Raw genomic sequence first — 20,565 nt, forward strand, 5'->3', positions numbered from 1 at the left:
CTAATCAACTGAAGCCTGTATTTAAGTGCTAAAAACTTGGGCAGGGCAGGGGAATAAAGTAGAAGAAGGAACAAAGAAATATCAAAACTAATTCATATCCTTAGTTTGCAAATAACAGAGCTAAGAAGATATATATATTTTTTTAAACTCAAGACATAGAGAATAATTAACAGCTAGCCTGTGTTATATAAACCCAATGTCTGGAATATAGAAAAAAGCAGTCATTTATTAAGTATTTGTAGTGTATCATCTACCGATTCAATCTATCTTTCAATCTGTCTCTCTGTATCTGTCTCTCTGTCTCTGTTTCTGTCTGTCTTTGTCTCTCTGTCTCTCTTCTGTGTCTCTCTGTCTCTGTGTCTCTGTCTCTGTATCTCTGTCTCTCTGTCTCTGTTTCTGTCTCTCTCTGTGTGTCTGTCTCTGTGTGTCTGTCTCTGTCTTTATTTCTATCTCTCTTACTGTCTCTTTGTCTCTCTGACACTCTCTTTTCTCTCTGTCTCTCTCCCTCCATCTATCTCTCTGTCTCTCGCTCTATCTCTATCTCCATCTCTCTATTTCTGTTTCTCTGTCTCTCACTGTCTTTCTGTCTCTGTCTCTATCTCCATCTCTGTATTAATTTCTGTCTCTCTCACTGTTTGTCTGTCTCTCTCCCCCCTTTGCTCCTTTTCTCTCTCTCTATCTCTGTCTGTTTGTCTGTCTCTTTCTTTCACACTCTGTCTCTGTCTATCTGTATCTCTCTGTCTCTTTCTGGCAGTGCAGAGCATAATAAAGTGCTAAACCTTGGCGTCAGGAAAAATAGCCTTGAATCCAGGCTCTGACATTCATAGCTGTGGGAATAAATCACTTAACCCCAAAGAGTCTCAGCTTCTTCACCTATAAAATTGAGATAATAATACTCTTAGGACTTGCTTTCTAGAATCTTTCTAAAGAAAAAGTATGGCAAACCTTAAAAAGCTACCTAAATGTAAAGAATAGTGATCCTTATAAATAAAATAGACATTCAAAAGGAAAGAGGAATTATTGTAAAGACTGGAGTAGTTAGAATATAGCTTCATACAAGAGATAGGCCTTGAAGGGATCAGGATTCACCTAAGAAGGAGAGGAGGAACCAAAAGAGAACAATTAAATATGAGAAACGGGAAAGTTTGGGAGGAAAGGGGGAAGCAAAGTATTAGGTTTAACAAAGGCATTGAAGTAGAAATGACAATGACATTTTCACAAGACTGTGAAAAGCCTCTTCTTAGAGGAAAAAAAACATAACATTTGAGTAGGAAATTATGGAAGCTTAGTGTCTCTAGAGAGGGTATCTGTGTAGCATTACTTTTCTTAGAGAATAGGGGCCTACTTTATAATTTTAGTCATTCCCCTTTGTGGGGCCTCATCATATTTATAATTTTGTGGGGGGTGTTGTTTGTTTGCTTTGTTTTATTTTGTTTGATATTAATCAGCTGCTCCCAGTAATTTTTTGACAACTCCCTCACTCTCCTATTACTTCACATACCTGTTTGCATTTCTTCCCAGTACCTTGTGGGGACCTTCTCCAGTTTTGTGGCCCACCCCAATAAGTCTGTCTAATCCCTGATCTGGGCCTTCCCCTATTGTCTGTCCTGTCTTAATATCGCCAAGTTCTATGACAGGCACAGATACTTAGGGAATCAGGTCACACAATTTTGGCTTTCTCATTATTTTAAAATAAATAACAATAACAATGGGAAAAAATCAAAGAACATAAATGACTCAAAAGTTAATTTTTATATTCGAATATGTTTTCCAATTCTTCCCAATGGGTTGATGGCACAGAAAGGTAAAGATACCCTGTAGTAACTGTCATTGTTAAAAATGAGTATGGGCAAGTTCATATGTCAATTTGATATTTTAATCTTTGGAATAGAATAAATAGCCAGTTATCTACTATAACAAAAAAGAAGACCGACAGCAAACTATAATACTCCAAAAGTGACATTTGAGGGATAGGGATCTTCACAGAGAATTCAAAGATGAGGAAATGTTTTCTATCAATGATATTTGTCTCTTGGTGTTCTGAGAGAATTGCCTTGAACACTTGAGGATTTAAGTGATGTACTCAGGATCAGACAGCCAATATATGTCAAAGCTGTAACTTGAACTTGACTTCCTGGTCCCTCGGCCACTTCTCTGTTCACTATGCCTTGATGTCTCTCTGATGTTGGGGGAATTTTTAAGAACAATCTTCTGACCAGAAAGTGCCTCGATGGAGTATCAAATTCCTTTGTCATGAAAAAAAAAAGAGAGAAAAAGAATAACTCAGAATAAAAAGGAAGGCGTCTTTTTGTTAGCCATGTACCCTGAGGTTTCTTTTTAGGTTTTAAAGATGATTGGATATCTTTCACATTTGAAATCTTGTCTTCAAACAAACCTTTGTTCTTACATATTTAAGTCTGAATTTCCTTTTCCATTTTTGGCTTTAGCTAATGATATAGTGCAATGAAATGAATATTCTCCAGTCCTTGAAAGCCCAAATGGCTATAAAACTTAACTCAGAGCATGAGTTCCATGGCCCAAAGCTGCATCTTTTTAACTTATCCTCTCTCTATCTTTCCTGGCAGATGACATTTGATCCTGAAATCTTCTTCAATGTTTTATTGCCCCCAATTATCTTTCATGCTGGATATAGTTTAAAGAAGGTAAGTTTGGGTGATATATCTCTTTCTACCTCCTTCCCCAGTAGAAAAATCCAATGACATGTTCTAATCAGACAATTCTACTTTAAATAAGAGGAGACTAAATGTAGAAACTTTTTTGCTCATAAATGTATTTATCTCATTTCTTTATGCAGGGGTTCTTAACCTGAACATTAAAAACATTTTTTGTTAACTATATTTCAATACATTTAATTTCCTTAGCAATACTATAAAATTTATTTTATGCATTTTAAAAACATCGTTCTACGGACATGGCTCTTTTCAACAATGAAGTGATTCAGGTAAATTCCAATAGATATTATTGGAGATAATCATCTGCATCTCAGAAATTAGACTATGGGGACTGAATGTGGATCACAACATAGTATTTTCACTTTTGTTGTTGTTTGCTTGCTTTTTTCTTTCTCTTTTTTTCCTTTTTGATCTTATTTTTCTTGTATAGCATGATAAATGTGGAAATATGTATAAAAGAATTGCATATATTTCTCATATATTGGATTACTTGTAGTCTGGAGGAAGAAGGAAGGGAGGGAAAAATTTGGAACACAAGATTTTTTTGAGGGTGAATGTTGAAACCTATCTTTGTACATATTTTGAAAATAAAAAGCTATTATTTAAAAATAAAATATAAATATTTAGTAATTATATATAATATAATATAATAAAAATTAAATATAAAAACTAAAAACTAAAAAAAAAAAACCATCATTCTGTGAAGGGTTCCATAGACTTTGCCCTACTCCATGGCATAGAAAGGTAAAGATGTCCCTGTATTAGATTATCATTGCCATAAACAATCATAGGATACCTCCAGTGAGCATAAATTCTGGCAAAGTGATCCAAGCTAGAAAGATGTTGCATATGGAACCAGCTTCTATATTTCTTATCCAACCACAAGACAGGCTAAGTTAGGAGAAGCTAATCACCAGATTGGCTTCAGGTTTGGCCATGGAAACTCTTCAAGAACATTAATTAAGTTGCAGTGAGTTTATGATCTGTATCAGAGGAGGAAAGTGTCCATCATAGGCCCTCAAGTGTTGAAGTAAGAAATGTCTTTGGTACAACCTTATATCCCAGATTTTTACTTTTCTTCAAGTAATAGCAGCTAGCATTCATATAGTGATTTAAAGTTTGCAAAGTACTTTTCACGTATTATGTCATTTATCCTTACAAGGATCCTATAAGATAGTTATTATAGGTTTTATTATTTCCAAGTTACAGAAGTGAACACTGAAATTCATAATTTTAATAACTTGTTCAAGACCATACAGCCAATAAATAGCCAAGGTGAAATTCAAACTCAGTACTTTCTCTTTACTTATTCTAAAACCAGTATTTTTTTCTATCATATCACATCACCTTGGAGATTATTGATACAATTTGAATGCCTAATTTCCTTTTACTTATTTTTCCAAATACATGCAAAGGTAGTTTTCAATATTCACTTATGAAAAGTTTTGCATTCTAAATTTCTTTCTCTCTCTTCCTGACACCAAAACAATAAGCAGTCCAATGTAGGTTAAACATATGCAGGTCTTGAATTCCTAATTTTAAGATCCAATAATTCTAATAGTGAAAGTTTTTAATAAATCACCAATGATTTGTTCATTTAAAAAAAACTTAATAGTAACAAGTACAAATGTCAATTATTATATAGATACAAATCTAGAGCCTTCTAGGTTGACATTTCTATATATCACAGTTTAATCATTCAAGCAAAATATTGGTTTTCTTAAAATCATTCAGTTCATTGTTATCCTATTTTCCCTCCTTCTCCCTGCTTCCTTTGCCCTCTTCTTAACTTATTCAGAAGTATTTAGCAGGAGGGAGAATGATAAAGGAAAAAAGTAGCTCTATTACAAAGTTTCTTAAACTGTAGGTTGCAACACCATGGTCTTATAACTAAATGTGGGAGTTGCAAAATTATAATTGATTATCAGTAAATGTTTGATTTGCATATCTACTTTACATACCTGTATATCTTAGGTCATGTAAAAATTTCTCAGGTGAAAAGAAGCCATGTAGAAAAAGTTTAAGAAACCATGCACAAGAATCAAAGCACTTGAATTCAAATTTCTCCTTTAACAGTTACTTGAAAGCTCTTTGGCAGGTCGTTTTCTCCCTCAGTAAGTTTCCTAATATGTAAACTGAAGATGGAGAACTAAATGGGCTCTGACATCCTTTTCGCCAAGAGTCATCACAGTACAAAAACAAATGTGTCTTGGTTTAAAATTTTGAAACTGTGATCAAATCCTTATGGGCTTTTTTTTTCTATGAAATTTCTCCTCACTCCAATCATTATTCACTATCTTTCTTATGCTATTTCTTTTCCAGAGGCATTTTTTCCAAAATTTGGGATCAATTATAACATATGCTTTTTTGGGAACTGCAATTTCCTGTATTGTTATTGGGTAAGTAAAGCCTCTAGCATAGAATGCTGGCTGATACTCATTGTTTAGTTTATACTGTGTTGAAAGATGTACTATTACAGTGACTGAAGGTATAGAAATCACCTGGATTTATTGAAATGGCTTGTCTTCAATATTGTAAACTTTGTAATCATTTTCAGCAATAGATATTCAGCCACAAAACAATAATTGGTTTTTAGATAGATATATGTAATCTCTGTTATTTACAAATTTTCTTTGTAAAACTTTGTGAGTTAACTTTAACAAAAGAGTAAAAATATTCTATTTATTTGCACATTCTCTTCTGAACTCTATTTTCCTGTAAATTCATTTGAATTTAATGCTATTGAGATAAATTATTTCTGTAATGATAATTGTGTATTTTTTTCTGATTTTGCTTTCTTCATTTTGTATGCTTGTTTAAGGGATTTTTAAGACATTTGCCATTTCTTACTATATGATAATGTTCCATTATGTTCATGTGTTACAATTTGTTCAGTTATTTCTTAGTCATGAGAAACATAGGCTATTTCAATTTTTTCTTTTTCTTTTATGAATAATGTTTCTCTTTTTCTACTACAAATAATGCTTCTTTATTTTTGTACAAATAGGTCTTCTTTTCCTACCTATAACTCTCTTAGGTTATTTGAGTACGTGGTCACTAAGTCAAAACACATGAAATTGTGTAGTTCTTATTCTAAAAGTGGCGTCTTGCCTTCCAAAAATATTACACTAAGCCATAGCTTAACTAAAAATTTAAATTGTTTTCCACAATCCCATAAGTCTATTCTACCATTTTAAAATTATCTTTGTTAGTTAACATATGAAAATAGTATTTCAGGATTGTTTAAACACATTTTTCTCAGATTATTAAAATTGGAACAGTTTTTTGAGGGTTAAATATTGATGAATCATGTTTCTAATTTGGATAACTCAGTTTTTTTCAATTTAGGCACTTATCTACTGGAAAATAGATTTTAATCTTATAAATTCATTTCCTTATAGATTTTGCATGTTAGATTTTTAATATAAATATTTATTTTTAGCATAAATGTTTATGGCAAAATTTTAATTTGTTTCTTATTCTGTATGCATTATTGTTATGTGAGACTTTTTACATTTATATTTTCAAATACTTTAGTTCTTTTCTTTTATTCTATTTGTAGAACAGATAAGAATTTTCTTCCTCTGAACAATTAGTATAACATATTCAATTTTCTTCTTTTTTTAATAACTAAAAATATTTAAATTCATGATCTATGTGGAATTTATTATGGTATACCATGCAAAATGTAGAAGTAACCTTTGTTTCCTAGGTTACTTCTATCTTTAAATCTATGATCTTATGATTTAATAAGATTTGTGTTTTTTTTTGACATGTTGCTCTAACATTTTGTCTACTTATGTTTTTTACTTTACTAAAAAAAATCATAGTGTTTTATGATGGCAGTTGAACAATAATGTCATAGATTTATCGAAAAGTGAACAAACATGTATTAAATTCTGGAGATACACACAAAACCACAAAGCCTGATTTGCCCTTAAGGCATTTACATTCCAATTGAAGAATATAATTCTGACTTAGATTAGGAAAGATCTTAGAACTAGACATACAATCTCTCATATGTCCTTAGTTGCAATACTTGCCTATCTAATGTATAACAATGACTTATTGTTCTTATTTAATCGAGGACCTGAAAACTTTGATAATATTTTCAATCAGCAAAATTTGAGATTGATTAGTAAAAGTTTCTCTTTTGTTTGATAAAATCCATTGACACTCTTGTCAATGTAGTCTTCCAAATAAATTTTAACAATTTTACTCTACCATCCCTTCCTGCCACCCTTTCAGAAATCTATTTAATATAACAAATACTGTTTTTGAAAAAAAATTAAAGAGAATAAAATAAGTAAAACTGATGAAAAAATCTGAAACTACGTGTCATATTTGTAGTTCTTTCCCTTCTGCAAAGGGATCAGTTGGCAGTGTCTTGTTTTCTTTTGAGCCAGATTTGTTCTTTATAATTTTGAAATTTTGATTATTGTGTATTTGTATGTGTGCTCTCTCATTTACATTGTTGTTGCCATTGTATATATAATTTTCTTGGTTCTGCTCACTTTATTCTTAATCAGTTTCCATATATTTTCCCTTGCTTCTATGTGTTTATCCCATTTATCATTTCTAATAACAGTAATATTTCACTACATTCACGTACTACAATTTGTTTACCCATTCCTTTTCATAGGTATTTGCTAAATTCTCAATTCTTTGCAATCACAAAAGTGGTGCTAGTAAGTATTTTGGTGTATAGTCTTATCAAATGCCTCCTTGGGGTATGAATTTCATAATGGAATCTGTGGTTCAAAGAATATGGACATTTTACCAACTTTTTGAATAATTCCAAAGCACTGTCTAAAAATGGTTGGATTGATTCATAATACCACCAATAATGTACTAGTGTTCATCTCTTTCCCACAACTCATTCAATAATTGATTATTCTTGTCATTTGTCATCACTGTGTAACTTCTATTCCTTGTCAGCTGAAAACTTTTAATAGAAAAATGAGTTGAAAAATTTTAGTATTGTGAAAATTTCTAGAATGACATGTTTTTTTGGTTTATGCATTAGAAATTTATGAGGTCATTTCTTGAACTGTTATATGACTGTTGTGTGAACAAGATAAGCAGCCATATAATTCTGGTAGCAAAATTTATAAAGGAAGAGAAAAGTAAGTAGATGCCTGCAGACAGATTTAGTATAGGCTAGTAAGGTATTAATCATTTATGGAGGCATTCTCTTAATCAGTCTTTAATCCTTTTTATGTTAGATATCTCTATAACAAAAAAATTAGAAACTTGCTACAAAGAAATCAGGATACTTGCCCATACCCATCCAGCAGAAGATTTTTAGAGATGGTAAAAGACTTCCCATGAGTTCATCTATAAAAGGAATTCCCAGATAAGGAAGCTCCCCCTCCCAGAGAGTTTTTATCCTCAGCATAGGTTGACACCTTTTCTGAAACTTACAGTCTTAAGGAATTTACAGAGCATAGTACAACTCCTGACACATACTGACCAATTATAGAGTTTTGAGGAGTTAGATCCAGGTCACATAGCCAGCATGTATCAGAGGAAGTACACAGAGTGTCTAAAACTTAGGTCTTTTTGGTTCGAAGGAAGCTATCTATTCCATGCTGACTCTTATACTTAGGATATATTATCATTTAGTGGTTTTTCAGTCATGTTCCACTCTTTGTGATCCCTTTTGGGGTTTTCTTGGTAAAGATACTGGAGTAGTTTGCCATTTCATCTTGAAGTGAATTGAGACAGAAGCTAAATGATTTGCCCATGATCACACAGGTAGTAAATGTTTGAAGCTGAATTTGAGCTCAGTTCTTTCTGATTCCAGGCCCAGCACTCTGTCCACTGAGCCATCTAGCTATCTTCAGTGAGTCCCAGCTATTTTTATTCAAATATTTCCTTTATATATTTCATACACATTTATTAAACTCCTGGTATGTGTCAGGTAATATGCTAAGCCTTAGGGACTTAACAAACTTATGTTCTATTCAGGTAATACATTTATATAGATAAGTAAGAACAAGATAATTTGAGAAGGGAGTCAGTGTTCACTTTTTAGGGGGATCAGGAAAGGGTAGGGGGCTGAAAACTGAACAGAGCCTGATAGGAACTTAAGGATTCTAAAAGATCAAAGAGGATCATCACTTCAATGAGGTGATAACTATGACATGCAAGTGAATTGGATTTAAGTGAGGGAGGGCGATACAAGGTCATCTGCCTCACCTTCTGCTCCAGAGCCATCTGGGTCCAGTGGTCAGATAGAGATCAGGATGACTGGAGGTGGCCCTGGATGGAATGTGAGACCTTGGTCTTTTTAAGCTAAGTCTTCAACAGTCTCAGTAATTAAGTCTAGGTAACAATTGAAACAATAAGACAAGGAGTAAGAAGTAGAAGGCTGAATTTGAGACACAGTTGCCACATGTTGGAGATAATTCTCCTTTTCTTAGACTAGAATGGGCTCTTTTACCTCTGAATCCATGATCCCATGAATCTAATGGTTGGCAGGCTGGATTTAGTCTGAAATAAATGCATGAATCATCCAATGATCTATGTATAGTAAGCTGGAAAGTTACCAAAAAATAAAAACCATAGTTCTCTTATCCTTAGGAATTCAGAATCTGGAGGAAGAAAAGACATATATCATAGCAATGCCATATGCAAAAAGTACTTATGCATTTTGGGGATGAAAGGGAGCTGTAAAGAAATTAAGTTATCCAAGGTTCCAGTAGCTTAAGGCAGATAGGATGATTCAAGAATGGATTCATCCAAGGACTGAACCTTGAACAGAAAATTAATGGAGAAGGACATCCTTCCTTCAGGACATTATATGCAGTATGTATGGCCTTTGCCCTGATTAGGAAACAGCAAGTAAATTTCTTGCCTAGAAAGCCACATTCATGGATGTTATGCAGAAAAGAGATGAATTTATTCTTCTTGGCTTGAGAGAGGAAACCTTATAGCAATGGGAGAAACTTGTAAAGAGGAAAACTTCTTTTTGTGTCAGGAAATACTTTCCAACAATTGTTGCTGTTATTGTTCAGCTGTTTCAATCATGTCCAACTCTTTATCTGATCCTATTTGAGGTTTTCTTGGCAAATTTTTACTGGAATGGTTTGCCATTTCCTTCTCCAGCTCATTATATGGGTGAGGAAATTAAGGCAAATGGGTTAAGTGATTTACTCAGGGTGACACAGCTAGTAAGTGTCTAAACAAGTCTTTCTGACTTCAAGTCTGTTGCTCTATCTACTGTATTCACTTGGCAATTAGAGCTGCCCTAAAGTGGGACAGAGTACCTCAAAAAGCAAGGTGTACCGCCTCACTTGAGCTCTGAAAGTGATGGCTGAATGATGACTTACCAGTTCTGTGGAGGGGGATATGGTTTGGACCATATGGTCTTTGAGGGCTTTGAAATTTTGTGCTTCATATAAAACAAGACAAGAACAGGTGGGAATGTTGACTATCATAAGACTTTAAAGCCTGGGATCAAAAGTTTTGATTTAGTGTGAGAAACAATTGCCAAGAATTGTAGAATTCAAAAAAGGGCTGTGATACAAAAGAAATTCAGTAATAAATTTGACTTAGTTTTAACTTTTATTATTTCCATCTCCTTGAATAAATGATGGATTTTTCTAAGCAAGAGCTATGGCTGGCCATGCAGCTGACCAGCCACAGATGCATACTAAGCAAAGGATGGATATGTCCATTTTTATGAATTGTCAGTGATGTTTGGATAATCTTACATTGTTTCAGTAACCAGATGTATCCAACTTTTTGATAATACAGCATGAACAAATTTAGCTGGAAAAGTTTATTTGACCACATTCTTTCAATAAAAACAAGAAAATCTTTAAAGAATCAGCTATTTCTGAAGTTATTTCTGATGATATTTGTTCCATTCTTGATTATCAAACATTTTTTCTTGCTAAAATGAAAATTCTCAAATATCCCTTTTGTATACTTGGAAACTATATTTCATCTTTTTGATCCTTTTGGAGTTTGCTTCATTTTTTATTAATAATTTTAATACTCTAAATCTCCAGCAACTGATGTAACATGGTTAGATAATAAGGGAAATTGGCATAATGCTGACTATCAGCATGTTTATCTTTTTTAAAGAAAAATAGCCGTGCAAGAAATGTTTCTTATTTCTTGGGCAATAAAAGCAGCATTCTTCCTGCCTTAATTCTAATGAGGAGTTACAAACAAATCCCAAATTTTAAAATTGGGAAAACATTTTGGAAGAATGAAAATAAGTTTAAGCATAAAAAACTTCATTAAGAAGCAGGTAATTTATACGCTACACATTTAATTTCCCATAGGACCTTGCAGCTAGTTAGTCTCTACAGTATATTTATGGAGCAAAACATGTCCTTCTTTGGAGTCTGTTTTTTTAGCTTCATCTAGCTAGGTAGAACAGTGGATAGAGCACCACCCTTAGAATCAGAAGGATCTGAATTCAGATCTGGCCTCAGAAACTTACTAACTGTGTGACCCTGGGCAAATCACTTAACCCTGTTTGTCTCAATTTCCTCATCTGTAAAAAAAAAGGAATCTTTTTTTGCCACATGTTGGAGATAATTCTCCAAAAAGTATCTTTGCCACAAAAATCCCAAATAGGGTCATGAAGATTTAGACCTGGAAAATGACTGAATAACAAATGGAGCAATATCAGAATTAGCAATTGCCCTCTCATCATGTCCTAACTTCTTGGAATGAGAGAGAGAAATAACTTATCCCTCACCCACCCAAGCTTTAAGTGGGTTTTTAAATGGGAGTAGAAATTAGAAGGGAGAGAATTCCATGTCTGGAGGATGGCCATTGCAAACTCTAAGGGCTACCAAATGGAAAGGAAAGAGAAAAGTATGGTCTGGTATTTACCTAAATCACCTCTGGAGTAATATCTTCAGTATCCTCTGATGAATTTCAAATTATTGAGAATGTCTTTGATGAACTTTAAATTTTGAACAAAAATTCTGGATTTATAAAATCTGAAAAAAGAAAGATGTTTGTATGTTTATTAATAGGTGGATAGATAGATAGATAGATAGATAGATAGATAGATAGATAGATAGATAGATATGAATACAAAATCCACCATATTATGGTTCTGGACAGTTTTCAGGGAGATTTCAGATGTAGGGGGAAACATGCAAGAAAGATGCCCTCTCAGAGGAGGATAGTCTTCATTAATGCCTCTTGAATGGAGAAACCTCTTGTTCAGTCTTCCAGAATCAGTCTGGCCTGCCATCAATGCCAGGAACCAGAGTTTGCTCTTCTGACTTTGCAATGTTTGGCAATTTTTCCAAATACCAGTTTACAGTTGGTTTTACAGGAAGGTACGTGCTTTGTCCTCTTGCTGGTTTGCAGATAAAACATAAAACTTACTAGCCACTTGAAGGTGGATAGCAGGCTAAATAACACAGAATTTCTGGGGAGAAGTAGTTTTTGTTTTCAACATAAGGCATAAAACTCAGACTGTGTTAGAATAGAATTCCACTGGGGAGTAGAAGGGAGACACAAAACAAGGGATACTGGCACAAGGCCACTGCTGGGGGGAAGAGCTCAACTTAACCTGCCACATGGGAAACTCCTAATTTTAGTTAATTCTTTTTGGTAACAAGGTACTAAGATTCTGTGTTGCTGAAGGACTGCAAGTCCCATTAAATTAAATTCTGAATCTTGGGGCAAAGCCTAGCATGACTTTAATGCCCCCAGTCCCATGTAAATTCCCCCATTTAAACATAAAATTGAAAACAGATATTGTTTCATTTTAATTCCCGAATTTAGCAGAGTGCCTGGCGTATAATTAGCATTTATTACCTACTTGCTGCTCATTCTCTGGGACTGTGTGCTTTATAGAGTATGTATATGGAAGCACGTATTTATATGAATTGTCACAGTTCATGTAATTTTATGTAGAGTTGCCAAGGAAAGATGAATTCACCAAATAAGACTTACTTCTATTATTTATATCAATTCCTTAGAAATGTAGGTGCTGCCATTGATTCTGAGTTTTTCCAATATATATAAGAGTATAGTAGGGTAGAGCCAGTCTTATCAGCATTTCTAAGTAAATTCTCATGAATTCTGAGATTCTTCATTTCACCCTTTTCTAATCTATCTTTTCCCTCTCCTTCATATAATTCTTCCCTCACATCTTCATAACTATAGCCTTAGTCAAACAAAAGGCATTTATTTAATCCTTGCTGTATCCCATGTATTGTGTTAAGTATTAAAAATACAAGCACAACATAAAGAAAAACTATTTCGCCCCTCAAGAAACCTACATTCTTAGTTGGGGAACGCAAGACACAAAAATAAGGGCATAGAGAAATGGGAAATAAAAGTATATGGAATTTGATCATGGTGGAGAAAGTCTACAGAAAAGAAAATATGACTAGTCTGGGTATCTTTCTTAAATGGAGGTTCGGAGAAGTGCCATCCAAATGGAGAAAGAGAATGCAGGGGTGGATAGTGTGGAATTCAAGAGTTGTAAAGAGCTTCCTGGGGAATTATAGCAAATGGACAGCCTAGAGAGGAATGGTCCAGGTCCATCCCGCTTTGGCAGACTAGAGACCCAGGTTATAATCGTGTAGAAGGCTCATGGAGTTCTAAGCATCACTGATGTATTCTGATTTGAGACAATAATAGATATCTCTGGTGTCAGAAAAAAAAAAAGAGTGATGATTTAAATAATTAGATGTATATGTATGTGTGTATATACATATATATGCATATGTCTAAATTTTAAAGTATAGTCTGAACTAGAGATCTGTGGAACTTTTTTATATACAGAGCTATGTGCCAGAATTCACCAGAGCCTATTTCCAGAAAAAAATAGAGAAGGAAATGAAGTTTATGGAGAACCAAAGCAAAAGGTGTGATGAATGGAAGTTCCAAGGGCCTCAGAGATGCTGTTTTGAGGGGGAAGAAGGAAACCATCAATACTGTAGCCATCTGGGCCAGACTCACACATCTATCGCTTCCACACTTGCCTGCTCATGCCTTAAGATGTCAGGATACAATGGATGAGAGAGATCCTGAAAGAAATGATAAAAAAGCAAGCACAGCAATAACTCTTATCCCCAAAGAGGAAATATAGCAGGTCATGTACAAAAAAAAAAAGATATTTCTTGTTTGAGGATTCTGGGGAAAGAAAAAAAATTCAATACGTGTTATAAGTAACATAAGTATTGCATCTAACATGATAAAAGAGCCTGTTAAAGCTGAATTTGTGCAAGAAGCTCTTATTCATATGGAATTTATGTTAAGCATTATAAGTGCATTATGAAATTTATCTTTCAGGTTTTGCTGATTTCTTTTGTTTTGACAACAGTTATATCTCAATATCACCCAATTTGTTTCTTTGAACTAAGAAAAAGCAATTAAGCAATACTAATGACACAAACATTGCCTTTGACCTTGTAGTTAACATTCTACAACCGTTGACTTTAACCACCCTCGTGAGAGGATCAAAGTATGTTTTATCATCCTTTCTCTGGGACCAAGATTAGCTATTATAATTAATCAGAGTTTGTTTCCTATTTAGTATTGTTTTTGTTTACAATCTTGTAATCACTGTGTATGTCTTTCTCCTGCTTCTACTTTGCTCTGTATCTATTGACGCAAATCTTTCTTTGTTTCTCTGAATTCCTTATTTCATTTCCCCAACACAAAGCCGTATTTCATTATATTCACTATTTTTCAAATTAATAAGTATTTTTTCTTTTTTTTTTTGATTAACAAATTTATTTGAAACTAGTAGTTCTTTTCCCCCTATACTCTGTAGTATTTTTATTTTTTCCTGTTATTTATTTATTTATTTTTATTATTATGGCTTTTTATTTATAAGATATATGCATGGGTAATTTTTCAGCATCGACAGTTGCAAATCCTTTTGTTCCAATTTTTTCCCTCCTTCTCCCAGATGACAGATTGACCAATACATATTAGTATTTTTTCCTTTCTACCTCTTCCTCCAATTGAGAGAAAAACTTATAAAAACAAATATGCATACTCAAGCAAGATACATTTTTGTTGACCATTTCAAAAAATGTGTATCTTAGTATAGTCAGTCCATTACCCTTTTGTTCAGGAGGTAGGTAACATTCTTCATCATTGGTCTTCTGGAATAATGGTGGATTATTGTATTGATCAGACTTCTTACATTCATATCACAACTGGATTAGCTTTAATTCCACTTTTAAAAATATTACTATTTGGTATTTATTTTAAAAGGAAACCCTAAAATCTCAAAATTATTTTGTTTCTTCTTGTGATCCCTGCATCCAAGTCACAATGTAGCTCATTATGAACCATTTGTTTAAGACTTTGACAGGAAATATGATAGGGGACCTGTGCCAGCTTATTTACAAAAGGCCATTCAATCACTATAAAAAACCCTCACAAGGGCATACAGATCATGCGATTAAAAGAAAAAGAAATAGGGATAGAAAATCCCAGAATGAAAGTTATCAGCTCCTGATATAGAGTGGCAGAAAGTCCTATTCTGAGCATAGAACCATTGGACTGAGGTAGCTATCCTGTCCCAGCAATAAGAGCACAGGCTTTGCTTCATGTTGTCACAGATTTAATCTCTAAAAGCTATCCCAACACAATTCCTCTGATTCACTCTCTCACAACACCAGATATAATGAGGTGGGGACTGATAAAACCAATTTAAAGACAAGACCCCATTGAGGCCATTGCTAGATTTACCAGAGCTCTAGATCAGAGTTTCTTAAACTTTTTCAACTCATGCTTTTTTTTTTTTTGCCCTAGGAATTTTTATGTGATCCTGGGTATATAAAACAGATACACAAATCAAATATTTACTAATAATAAACCATAATTTTGCATCCCCACATTCAATTACAAAACCCCATATGGTGTCATGACATACAGTTTAAGAAACTGAGTTCTAAAACATTGAGGGAATCAGTGCTTTTCTCAGCTACATAGCACATTCGAGGATCAATTGCTCCAGGTTCCTTGTTTGTCCTGCTAAGTTGAGCACTTTACTAGAGTAGATTCTTTTCTAGCATTTCGGATCAATTTTAAAATATGCTTTTTGGGGAAGTGCAATTTCCTGTGTTGTTGTTGGGGAGTACGATTCCTCATGGGGTGATGTACATCCAATTCAAAGGAAAAGCTAGGAAATCTTAAAACTAGACGTTCATACATTTAGAAGAGGAATAGATCTCAGAGTTTATCTGACTCCAGAGTCACAATTTGAATCCAGGTCCTTTGATTTCATACCTTTTTATTGTATCACTGGGGCCACCAGGTTTTTCTCTACTACTCAAATGAAATACATTCTTTTTTTTTTTATTATAGCTTTTTATTGACAAAACATATGCTTGAGTAATTTTTCAACATTGACCCTTGCAAAAACTTCTGTTCCAACTTTTCCCCTCCATCCCCTCCCTTAGATGGCAGGTAGTCCCATGCATGTTAAATATGTTAAAGTATATGTCATATACTATATATATATATATAGTATATGACATATACTTTAACATATTTAACATGCATATTATATGTCATATACTATATATATATATATATATATAATATGTAGCTGATTCTGTTCATTACCGATCAATTGGAACTGATTTGGATCCTCTCATTGTTGAGGAGAGCCACATCCATCAGAATAGACCCTTATATAGTATCGTTGTCGAAGTGTATAATGATCTCCTGGTTCTGCTCATTTCACTTAGCGTCAGTTCATGTAAGTCTCTCCAAGCCCCTCTATATTCATCCTGCTGGTCAATGAAATACATTCTTAAAAGTGCCAGCATCCAGAACACTATACAGCAAGAATAAGTAAATGTCAAAAAGTTTTTTTTTTTTTTTTAATAATAGCAGTCGCTGTGCTACCCACCTCCAAAGCTAAGATGACTAGTCTAGGAGTAAAGTCATGGGGTATGGCTGCTACAGAAAATCTTCCTTTGCTCTCTCCCCTGCTCTGGTTCTCCTTTGTCAATGTCAGCAAAGGGCCAGATATTCCTGATGAGCTGGTGATTTGGGAGAGTGGTGAAAACTGCAGGCTCATCATTCCCCTCCTCACTTCCCCTCATACAAATCAGTTAGTTACAGAAGCAGAGTAACACAACAGTTCAGTTTAATGCATGTTGAAGTGCCAAGTTTGTGCTAGGTATAATAGAAGAAATGCAGTCTAAATTAGATGTATTCTTTATCTACACAGCATTTAGAGTCTAGAAGGGAGATATGATTCCATGACTAAATATCTGTACTTGCAATCCTAATAGAATATAAGCACTTGAGGGTAAGAAAAGCTATTAGGTTTTTGTCTCGAGTACTTACCTCCTAGCAAAGTACTTGGCATATAGTGGACTTAATAAATGCTTGCTAAATAAATGAATGAATAATGCTATAAAATAGTATATAAGTACATAATAGATGCAAGAGTAATGTTATAATGACTAAAGTCCCACATTGTTCAATCCTAGAGCATCTTCTCCATCCTTATACTGCTTGAGTTCTTTGCCACAATGTACACTGCTTTCCACTTCCTCCTTCCTAACACAAGGAACATGTCTCTTTCATTGGCTTTTATGACACTATCATTTTCACATTTCTTTATTTCTTTGATCATTTAAAAAAAATTTTTGTTCTTGTTTTGGCTCCTCTTCCTCCTTTCTTATGCCCTCAGTAGCACGTTTCCCTCAAGGTTATATTGATTTCTGTCTTTTTCTCTTCAGTCTCTCTTGAAGATTTCATTTATAATCTTATTTGATCATCTCTAAGAGAATGATTTCCAAATACACAGTCAAGCTCCACACTTCCATTTCTTAATTCTCACTGGACAGCTCTACTTTGATGTCAAGAAAAGACTTATGAAAATGATACAGAAAAGTTCACTGACTTTGAAGTCAGAAAACTTGAAGGAAGGCAGGAGGTAGAGATGAGGAGGGAGAGACTTCTTGACATAAGGGACAACTGGTGAAAATGCCTCAGGTCAGAGTTGGAGTGTCTTGTGTGAGGAACAATAAGGAGGTCAATGTTAATGAGCTGCAGAATGTGTTGTGGAGAAAAGGGTACTAGAAGAGAAGGTGGTAAGGTGCTAGCTGATTAAAGTGTTGGGGGCGAGTTACCATAGATGTTCCTAGTGACTGACTAAATTACTTCCAATCCTATGCATTCTTGCCTGTTATTCCCCACAGACTTGAAGCACTGAAAGAGTATAATTACTCCTACTCCTGCTTGTTGGAATACATGGGAGCCATCTGACAGTGGCTGCTGGAGATCCAACCCAGAATGGATCTCCTCTTGTGAGAGGATGACACAAGGAGACTGAGAGGCCATTACATTGTCTGACCTCTCTCCTCTTCCCTCTGCCTCCAATTTATCTCATTCCCAGTCCGCAACACCTGTGTCAGCAAAGGCTGCCCTGCAACTCCTTCAGATATTATGATCCACAGCTGTGGAGACTCTTGGAGAATTGACCTTAACACCTGCTCCAGCCATTAAGAATTTATTAAGTATCTATTATGTGTCAGGCACTGTGCTAACTGCTAGGGGTATTAAAAAAAGGCAAATAGTCCCTTCTTTCAGGAAGTTTACACTCTAATGGAGGAGATAACATGCAAACAGTGGTGTTTAATAAAGCAATTAATAGGAAATAATCAACAGAGGAAGAGCCCTGGAATTAAGGAGAACTGGGAAAGGAGAACGAAATTAATATTTATATACAGCATATATATATATATGTGTGTGTGTGTGTGTGTGTGTATGCCATGTGCCATGTGCCAGACTGTGTAAAGTACTTTCTTTTTACAAATACCATCTCATTTCATTGAGAAAAACTTCCTTTCTTCACAAAGATATTCTCATATTTATCTTCCTTTTGATTCTTACTAGTACCAACCTAACTATGCCTCCTATCCTTTTATATTCACAATAATTTAATAGCTTCTTGATTAATGTCCTTGTCTTGAGAGAATAACTCTTTCACCATATCCTTCAAAGTATTGACCTTTAATTAAATCACTCTTGCTCAAAAACTTTCAATGACTTCCCATTACCAAACATATAAATTCTAAACTCTACCTAATATTGAAGATCCCTTATAGTCTTTTTCCAGTTTCCCTTCCAACCAATGCTCCCCTGTTATTGTTGTTGAGTCGTTTTTTAGTCATATTAAATTCTTCATGACTCTTTGGGTTTTGTTTTGTTTTATTTTAGCAAAGATATTGGAGAAGTTTGCCATCTCCTTCTCTATCTCATTTTACAGATGAGGAAAGTGAAGCAAATGATCTAATGACTGGCCCAGGGTCACCCAGCTACTAAGTGTCTGAGATTGGACTTGAACTCAGGTCTTCTTGACTTCAGGTCTGACACTCTATTCACTGCACCAAAGTTCTCTACTCCTATAATAAATCTCTGTCAGCTGCTCTGGACAACTTAACATTTCAAAGAAATCCACTGAGCTTTTATGCTTCCATGCATTTGCTTGACTATTCCCTTTGGAATCTCTGCTAATTCATACGCTACCCAATTTTTAAAGTCTGGCAATAATGGCATCTCTCAGAATCTAGAACCTATATGATACCTGTGCTGACTAGAACTCCCAGGAATAGTTTCCTTCTTTTTTACTCCCAGAATGATTCAACATATAGTATTTGTAATTATTTGTTATTTTTAATTGCCTTGTTTTGTATTAACTGTGTCCATGTCATCACTGCGAAGCCAGAAAATTGGTCTGTCTTACCTCCAAATTCCCCATCATATTTAACCCAATTTCTTACCCTGCAGGGGTTAATAGCTAGATGACACAGTGTATGTGACTCTTGACCTGCAGTGAGAAAGACCTGACGTTAAATATGACATCAGAACTTGCTAGTTGTTTGACCCTACACAAGTACTTAACCCTTGTCTGCTTTGTTAGTTCACCTGTAAAATGGAGATGATGAGTGTCTATTTCTCTAGATTGTTTGACAATCAAATGAAATAATAGTTTTAAGGTACTTAGCATAGTACTTGGCACATAGTGGACCCTTAATAAATGCTTATTCCTTTCCCCTGGTTGATGTTTAATCAATATCTGTTAAATAAATGAGAAGTCTGAGAAAAGAACTGGCTTTGCTGATCTGTTTCGGTGCCTTATTTAGGCTATAAAAAAACAGATTAAACTAGAAATAGATCTCATACAATATCTGTTGCTGATCTCCATCTATCAGAAATAATAGTTAAAATTTATTATAATCAATTACTTTTTGTAATTTACATATGTGAATCTGTTAAAAAAAAAAAAAAAAAACTGATAATCAGTTGCTATGCAAGCATCTGACTTAAACTTTTATCTGAAGTAAGATTTCTTATTGACTGGAAACAGTAAAAAAGAAAATCTGCCACCTGTTTTTGTTTTTCTATCTAAAGAGATTCTACCAGCCATTCTTTGATGTTTCTTGGTCATGTCATGATGAATGGAAGAAAGGGATAAAAGAAAGAAAGAGGAAGGGAAAATTAGCCAGTATGCTCATAAAGATAATTGCCATTTTATGCCAACATGATTTATAAGAATATCAAAAGAACAATTTTTAGAAAGATTTTGAATAAGATCTTCTGAATCAAGTTGTCATATAGCATGACATTTAGTGACTTCAATGAGAAAGTGAACACAAGGGAGAATGTCAAAGAACATTTTGGAAAATATGGCTCATGTTTGAGAAATAAAAGGGACAAACAGACTTCTCAGAAGCCTCATGCCTTAAGCTATGGGTACTTTCTTCAACAAGAGAAATGGGAGTCATAAGACATGGAAATGGAGGAAATATATAGGGAAATTACCTTGTAAAAATAGAAAACCAGTGAAAGTAAAAATATGTCCATAAAAAATCTTTGTGATCTTTGATCTTCCTTGGCCATT

The 20,565-nt window shown here is 34.2% G+C and overlaps 1 protein-coding gene across 1 annotated transcript in view; it reads left to right on the forward strand.

Annotated features, from left to right (window-relative positions):
• The window catches only part of SLC9A9 (solute carrier family 9 member A9), a 719,994-nt gene that overhangs the window by 70,043 nt on the left and 629,386 nt on the right, over positions 1 to 20,565 (forward strand). The window contains exons 3-4 of the mRNA XM_051983329.1: positions 2,586 to 2,663; positions 5,016 to 5,092. Of these exons, the coding sequence (XP_051839289.1) occupies positions 2,586 to 2,663; positions 5,016 to 5,092 (155 nt within the window). The remainder of the gene's footprint in view (positions 1 to 2,585; positions 2,664 to 5,015; positions 5,093 to 20,565) is intronic.

The sequence above is a fragment of the Antechinus flavipes genome, chromosome 3, assembly GCF_016432865.1.
Source record: "Antechinus flavipes isolate AdamAnt ecotype Samford, QLD, Australia chromosome 3, AdamAnt_v2, whole genome shotgun sequence".
Lineage (NCBI taxonomy): Eukaryota > Metazoa > Chordata > Mammalia > Dasyuromorphia > Dasyuridae > Antechinus > Antechinus flavipes.